The sequence below is a fragment of the Chinchilla lanigera genome, unplaced genomic scaffold (genome assembly GCF_000276665.1).
Source record: "Chinchilla lanigera isolate Chin_1 unplaced genomic scaffold, ChiLan1.0 scaffold00082, whole genome shotgun sequence".
Lineage (NCBI taxonomy): Eukaryota > Metazoa > Chordata > Mammalia > Rodentia > Chinchillidae > Chinchilla > Chinchilla lanigera.
In genome coordinates, this window is record NW_004955483.1 from 815,608 (window position 1) to 823,826 (window position 8,219).

Below are 8,219 nucleotides of genomic sequence, written 5' to 3' on the forward strand. Positions count from 1 at the left end.
CTGGTAAAATAAATATTTTTTGAAAAATCCATTTATCTTTCAATAATCATCCCACTTGCAATGAGAACTTTGCATCCCAATGCCAATTCCTACAGCTCAGTGCAAACAACTCGGGGGAGAGCTTGTGCTATTGCTTCCGCGAAAAAACCGAATTTCCCTATATATTTCAGGATAATTGAATTTATTTATATACCTTCGAGAAGATAAGAATGTGCAGAATTATGTCCGGAAAGAAAGGTTTGCCAACGAAGCAGAGAGAAACAGTATTTTTAAGGAAAACCTGAAACTTGTCTCCATTTGACCGAAGTTTAGAAGAGAGTTGGGGGAATCAGGGAAGTTTCAGGGAGCCAGTTTTGAAACTAGGTGTAGAAAACAAGGCATGAATGAAGCCTAAAGCCTCTCTGATCCGTCTCCCCCAAACCCCTAATTATTTCGTGACCAGATTTCTTTTATTTTTACTCTTTTTTAAGGGGCAACAAACACAGCCACAGCGAAGAGCGGAGGATCTCTTCTCCAGCGGAGCGGCGCACGGAGCAGGGAACCAATCACCACGCAGCGTCTCTCTATATAAACCCCTAGTCTTCAGCGTAGGGGACACGCCGTTCTGACAGTTTTGAGCTTACTTTTGCCTTTCCTGGTGAGAGAGAAACATGTCGGAGACTGCTCCAGCTGCTCCTGCTGCCCCCGCACCTGCGGAGAAAGCACCTGTGAAGAAGAAAGCAAAGAAAACGGGTGCTGCTGCGGGAAAGCGCAAGGCGACCGGGCCCCCGGTGTCCGAGCTGATCACCAAGGCCGTGGCCGCCTCCAAGGAGCGCAGCGGGGTGTCGTTGGCTGCGCTCAAGAAGGCTCTGGCGGCCGCCGGTTACGACGTGGAGAAGAACAACAGCCGGATCAAGTTGGGGTTGAAGAGCCTGGTGAGCAAGGGCACTTTGGTGCAGACCAAGGGCACCGGCGCCTCCGGTTCCTTCAAGCTTAACAAGAAGGCGGCTTCCGGGGAGGCCAAGCCCAAAGCCAAGAAGGCGAGCGCGGCCAAACCCAAGAAGCCCGCGGGGACCACCAAGAAGCCCAAGAAGGCTGCGGGCGCGGCCACTCCCAAAAAGAGCGCCAAGAAGACCCCGAAGAAGGCTAAGAAACCCGCCGCGGCTGCTGGTGCCAAGAAGGTGGCCAAGAGTCCGAAGAAGGCGAAAGCTGCCAAGCCCAAGAAGGCTGCTAAGAGCCCCGCGAAGTCCAAAGCCCCGAAGCCAAAGGCTGCCAAGCCGAAAGCTGCAAAGCCCAAGGTTACGAAGGCGAAGAAGGCGGCTCCTAAGAAGAAGTGAAAGTGCCAATCGGTCTTATCACAAATCTCAACGGCTCTTTTCAGAGCCACCCAAGATATCAGTCAAAAGAGCTGAACACTTAAGTCACATTTTATAAACTTGTGCCTTGTTGAATAATTGGCTGACTTGTTTGCCTGTACGCATGGCTTGCACACGCATAGGTAGACAGAAACTCGTGAGTAGCCCCAGTGTCCCCTATTCTTATTCCGTGCGGTTAGTGGGGAGTCGTTTTTGGCACTTCCTATACCCTTGAAAGTAAGCCAGGTGTGCCCTATTGTAAGGCAGCTCATGGGCCGGCAGGAGGTAAGGTGCGGCGTGGTGCGCATCAGTATTGGCCTGAGTAGTTACGCTCTGTTTCGGTGTGGGCTGTGATTTGCCCCGCCTGTGGAGTCAAGGATACATGCGCTGGGCTAGAATTGTTAGCAGTGATTACTTCTGGGATGAGACTGAACCAGACTGAGGGTAATGGGTGAGTACAGAAATGACTAGGCCAGACAGGGCGCAAATTTGTTTTTCGCGCGTCGGTAGTTTGAGTGGAACTCTAAGCCAATCGGAGGGAGGTATGGTAGTTAAGCACTGTTGTCCAAAGTGTTTTCTTATTGGTCCGTATGGCTGGTTCTACAGCCAATCAGAATGTATTTGGATTTTTGTTCTGCCTCCTCATAAAATGTTACATCAGAGAATTTGAGGTATTTCAGACTTCCTGTGTGTACCGGGAAGTGGCCAGAGAAACCGAAACCACTGTCGTTTGTCTTGCTTTGTGCGTAGTGGAAGGACGAGAAGCCTGTTCCCCCCCCACCCCGAAGTTGTGAATTTTTTTTGCTTTGGAGATTATTTGAATAGTTGGTACTCGTCTTTACTTTGCGTAATTATCGCTACTCTCCTGATACTAAAAGGTGTAGTAAGAAATTTAAGGAGCGTTTCTGTAGTTTCGCTATCTAATATTTTCTGTCCCGTGTTGCTTCCAACCGGATGTTTAGGGCCTCCAGGGAGCCATGATTAGCTGTTTCCCCCATCTGTTTGGTGTGTGGACAGTGAGAAACAAACCTTTGAAAGCGGCATGGTTTGCAAGTAAGGTGGTCAAGTTGGAGTTACTATGGCAAAGAAAATGGGCTATGGGGAGGAACTGATTTGGATGGTCTGCCATTTTCTGTTTCATCAAATATATTGTGAAATTTTTTGATCACTATCATTTCCCCCTATGTCCTTTAAAACTACTGTTTTAAGATCGCCCGTATATGTTTCGTACAGTGCACAGTCCAACATATGCCCTGAAATCTTGAGCAGCAGAAACCTGAAAATCCCTCCTGATTGAAATGCCTATTCATCTTCATTTGTTTTCTCCTGTGTACTTATTCTGTAAGAGTTTATTAAATTTCGTATCTTAGTTAAACCTTTCTATTAAAAAATGGGAGGAATGTGGCCAGGACTATCTTTCCAGCTCTGTTAAGCTGGATTTCAAGTTCTTCAAGCCAGTGCTGTACCTCATTATTTTTTCTTTCTGAAGAAAGCCAGAAAACCCTTTGTCAGAGTGGCTTGGTTGAGAAGGATAACTGTAATCATCAGGGAATGTGAAATGGTAAAATGAATATATGTTTTAAATAACAGAGTCACCCAGCAGGAATGACAGAAAAATCAGGGAGGTCTGTAGTGCCAGAATGAGAGGCTCTTACTGAGGATGAGATACCACAATCAAGAAGAGCAATCACAATGACCAACACATCTCTATTTTAGTGTTCTTAAAGCCTTTATAAAGTGTCTTATTTGGGTCTCATTGCAAAGCTCTTACATTAGGTGTAAATAAAATGATTACTTTAAAGTTGAGAAAATTTTGACTTAGAAAAACCTCCTGAACTGAAATGACCATTTGTTGTCAGTAAATGAAATGGACGTGGGTCTCCAACAGAGGCTTCTTGATTCCTTGATTTTCATCACCTTTTACCCTGTCTGTTATGGAAAAGTGGTAGAATTCAGTTCCTTTTTAGGCTCATTGAACAAGAAGCAGTGTCCATGTTTTGTTTTGTTTCGTTTTTTTTTTTTTTTTTTTTAGCTCACTGTGAGCCATTCCATTTCCAAGCCACAAAGAATGCAACAGAAAGCGGTCTTTGACCTTTCAGAGTCTTACCCTGACTTATGTCAGTTTGAATTCATATGACTCTACCTTGAACAAGCACTGATTTTCAGAAGAGAGTGGGCGCGTTCAGGGTGGTATGGCTGTAGACCAAGCACTGCTTTTCAAGGGAAGGTGAACTTTTAAAACGTTTTTGTCCCTTTCCTACAATTTTTTCAGCAGATAAGTTGGCTTACAGTGACTGCTGGAGGATGGATGAGGAAAGACTGAAGACAGCATAGAAGAGGGAGGGTCATTTTCATATTCTCTCTGCTGCTGGAGGGCACTTTTGTGTAGGGCATAGGTCTGACATAAAAGTAGCTTCCAGAACCACCTTGCAAGCAGTGCTTCGTTCCTTCTATGTACTTAGTAATTGTAAGGTTCAAGTAGGACCTAACTCTCCCAGACCCCAACCGACTTGGCAGCAGAGAAACTGTTCTCAGCATGTAACTCAGTTAAGCACCTAGGCTGTCATCCACAGACACAGGATAAATTAGCACAAGAGATGAGAGAGAGCAAGGAATCTTGCTAGTCCCAGGACATTTGGAGACATCTACAGCCACTTGAAAATTCACACTGGATGCTTCAAGGACGTTGCCCACTGAGATGCAAAACAGCCAGAGAAATTTGACCATAGATATTTATTAAAATCTTACCACCTAATTTCCCTTGCCTTCTTTCAGTCCTTATGAAAGGCAAACAGTTCTCTTTGTTCCTTACAGACGGTCTTTTCAGCTTCTGTCGTCCTGTACCCAGGCACAATAAATTCCAGGCCATGGTTCCTTTACATAAGCTTGGTGGTCTCACCTGGTCTCTTCCCCTTGCACCATTTGTTACAGTACTTGCCTGACTTCTTTTAAGTGGTGGAGGCTTATGTAATGTTTCTGTGTGGAGGCCTTAATTTTTCTTTCAATCAGTTGAAAACTCAGGTTCTTCTTCTTCTTTTTTTTTTTTTTTTGAGTTGGGGTCTTCTTGTGTCGCTCAGGCAGGCCCTGAACTCACTATGTAACCCAGGCTGTTCTCCAACTCAATGCAATGCTCCTGCCTCAACCTCCTGAATGGTAGGATTACAGGCATGCTCTACCATGTCTGGCTTCAGGTTCATTTTTAAAGAATTCTCAGTATGTGTTCTATTTTCTCTGCATGTGCTCTAGATCTTCTCTCAGCTGGGGTGATTTTATTGCTTCGTATTCAGTTTCCTAACTCTGGTTTCTCTAGTTCCAACTCACATTCTTCTGGTCATTCTGCCATAAGCAAACTTAAATATACATGATAAGAATGATTGATCTTTGGCTCTGCATTGCTTTGGGGCAAATGAAAGATTGTAGTGTCCTTTCATGATTGTTGCTTGTTGTTCACATTGACAGACGCTAATAGCAACACAAATTAATCTTCGTTTCTATTAGTATTTCACACCCACAACTTTTTCACTTGAAATCCCCTCTATTTTCTTTCTTTGATCATCTTTTCATTGCTTCAAGTTCCATCTCTATGAACAAATTCCTCTAATTTAAATATCTAGTGATCAGCTAGGCATAGGATAATGTGCCTGTAATTTTAGCTCCTTGAGAAGCTGAGTCAGGAGGATCTCAATTTTGAGGCAAGTTTGGGCAGTGTAGCTAGACCTCTTCTCCCTGCCCTCTTCTCCCCTCAAAATCTAGTTATCTTTGATAATGTCCTTATGTGAAATGGGGTACAGTTATGGCCAACAGAAAAATTTTAATGCATGAATTTATAATAACTAAGCAATTACTTTTTTCTTGCTTTTCTGTACTCTGGGTGTGTATATGTTTAATCGAATTTTAAAAATCCTGTTTACTGAAGTACATTGTTGCCAGATAGTAAACAGATTCAGTTGCTCTATTTTTGTGTTTTTCTGTGTAAGAAGCTTATGGTAACAGAATTCTCTGCTTTTTGTGACTATCCTTTCCATGGTCTTATTTGTAGACTCTCATCTACAGCCATACCACTCTGAACATCCGCCATCTCGTCTCATTTGTAGACTGCTCGAACTTGTAAAGTATATCATTCCATAACATTGGGGAACTACCAAACTCTAGAAAATATCTCTAATTTTTCAGTAAAAACCTCCAGATATGAAATATCAATAATTACTCTGGGCAGATGCAGTAGGGAGGATGTAGAGAAATAATGAAGCAAAATTTTTACTTTTTTTTTTTTTTCAGAAAAGCACTGATCATTCAGAAATTACATTCATCTTACTTAGATTAGATATTCTGCAGAAGAAAGAGGTGAACTCTTTCTTTGTCCATTGTAAAGGGTCATGGCCAAAACCCAAGCAACAAAGGACAGATGTTATGACTTATGTCTAGATGTCTGTCAAACCCTCATGCTCTGTTTTTTTTTTTTTTTTTTTCTGGTACCAGGAATCGAACTCACGACCATGTGCTTGCTAGGCAGGCTCTGTGCCGCTGAGCTAAAGCCCCAGCCCCCTCATGCTCTTATAGGTGGGACTTTCTTGGAGGTGGTTGGATGTAGGGTGTGTGATACTGGGATTAAGGATGTGTGGTCATAAATTAGTCCTCTGATTGGAATTAGCATAGTTCTGGGAGTGGCTGAATGGACTGCCTGAAGAAAGAAGCCTCACCATGTGTGTGGGTGGCACAACCAAAAAGATTTATAGCCTGCTTGGGATAAAAAGCGAAGAGGAGGCTCACGTTTGCTGCTGCTTGCCACTTGCTGTGTTCTGCTTGCCACACCATGGGCAATTTCTGCCCTGTGATGTGCCTCTGCCTTGCTGCCCTGCTTTGGAACCAGCTGACTATGGCGTACAAGCTCTGTAAACTGTGACTGAAATAAACCTTTCATTCTTTAACTTATGGGCCTTGGGTATTTTCTCCAAGCAACAACAACAACAACAAAAAGGAACACGTTAAAAATAAAAGCATAACACCTTTATCTGATCATAGTTTTATATGACATAGGTATGTTGGAGACAAGGAAGATCAAACCAAAAATAAATACGCCTTTTTCTATTTAGGGTCCATGAATCATGGGCTGCCATGAAATAGGATGAAATAGGATTGGACAAAATTGAATGATGCTATAATGCATGGGGGAAACCACAAGGTCAATGCAGATTTTTCTTGGCTCTTGTGTGCAGCAGTCATCCGTTCAGGGGATGGAGCAGGACACCTGGTATTAGGATCTTGTGATCTCTCAAACAAGATAGGTCAGAAAGTTTATGGCCTGCCCCAAGATGAAGACAGGTTGCTGGAAGATTAGAGCATTATTAGTGTTTACGGCTTAGTGGTGGAAAAGCAGCTCTGTCTTCTAGTACTTGCATTGGGAGGAGGAGGAGAAATTTTAATTTCTATGGTAGGTCTTGGTGAAACAATAGGGAGCCAGAGACAAGAAAACAGTAACAGTTCAGAAAGAAACTTCCTGAAATGCATCACTTTAGGTCCTCATTTTCTAAATCCGAGGGTGTCTACAAGCAGTCCTATAAGCCTGAAGTGATTATATAGCATAATTTACCAATAGGTACATGTAAAGAACAATTTCTTTTTTTTGTACTGGGAATCAAATTCAGGACCTTGCACTTCCCAGGAAAGCACTTGTGCCGCTGACCTATATCCCCAGCAACAGGTACATGTAAAAATATATGAAGGAGATTAATGTTCTCTGGTGAGGTGTGGTAAAGCATGCCTACAGTTCTAGAATTTGAGAGGATGGGGCAGGAGGGTCACTGTAAATTCTAGGCCAGCCTGGGCTTCATAGTAAGTATAAGGCCAGCCTGAGCTACACAGCAAGACCCTGCCCCCCATCCAAAAAACCCCCTCTTTCCCCAAAAGACATGTGATCTCTGAATAAAATCACAATTCTTTTTATTCATTGTTTGTTTATTTGTTTTGGAAGGGTCTCACTCTCTAGGCTGGGCTGACCTGGAACGTGCAGTGACCCGATTGCTTCAGCTTCCCAAGTGTTGAGATTATAGGCATTATCTTGTTGTAAGACATTTGCAATTACAACCTTGAAATTTTTCTGTGTGTGTCTGTTCATGCATGTGTGGCTAACTCCACATTATTAATTAAAAAGTTTGAGCCCAACCTGGGCAATTTAGAGAGCTAATGAGACTTTGAAAGTTAAAATGACTGGAGGAATAGCTCAGTATGAAGGACTGGGGTTAAATCCTTAGTTACTTTTCTAGTTGCTGAGAAAAAATACCTGACACCTAAAATTAAAGGAGGAAAGTTTTATTCAGGTCTCTGTAGCGGTGTCAGTCCATAATCAGCTGGCTCTAAGGCAGGGTGGCATGGCGGCAGCAACGGTTGAAGACCATGGAAGACAGTAAAAGCAACAAGAACAGACGGAGAGGAACAAGCCTCTTTTCCTCCCTTATACTGTATGCAGCCCAAGAGCAGGAGCAGCACTCACACCCCCAGTCCCAGCACTAGACAATGGACCAATCACAAACTCTAGATACAACTGCCTCAGGAAAGCCTGCCCCTCCATGACCCCATGAGGCTTTGAGGGGGCATCCAGACACAAACCATAGCAAATCCTTGGTAGCACAAACACAAGTTATTAGTTGAATGCCAAGCAAAGGCATTGCCAATGTTAATGTTATATTTTTATGTATGTGAGTTAATGACATTACTGTGAAGTTTTCTAAAACTGTAGTGCAATACAATTTACCAACAGAGCCAGTTGCAGTGGCATGGACTGTAATCCTAGAATCAGAGTTGAAGGCAAGCGGGTAGCAGTTTGAGTCCAGTGTGGGCAACCTAGTGGCTTAGGTGAGAAGCAGAACACAACAAAATGCTGGGGAT

The 8,219-nt window shown here is 43.3% G+C and overlaps 1 protein-coding gene across 1 annotated transcript; it reads left to right on the forward strand.

Annotated features, from left to right (window-relative positions):
* Nucleotides 1-611: 611 nt before the first annotated feature.
* LOC102016811 (histone H1.3) lies at nt 612-1,370 on the forward strand. Its single transcript, XM_005403296.2, has one exon. The coding sequence runs from the start codon at nt 651-653 to the stop codon at nt 1,314-1,316; it is 666 nt and encodes a 221-aa protein (XP_005403353.1). The 5' UTR covers nt 612-650; the 3' UTR covers nt 1,317-1,370.
* Nucleotides 1,371-8,219: the final 6,849 nt, after the last annotated feature.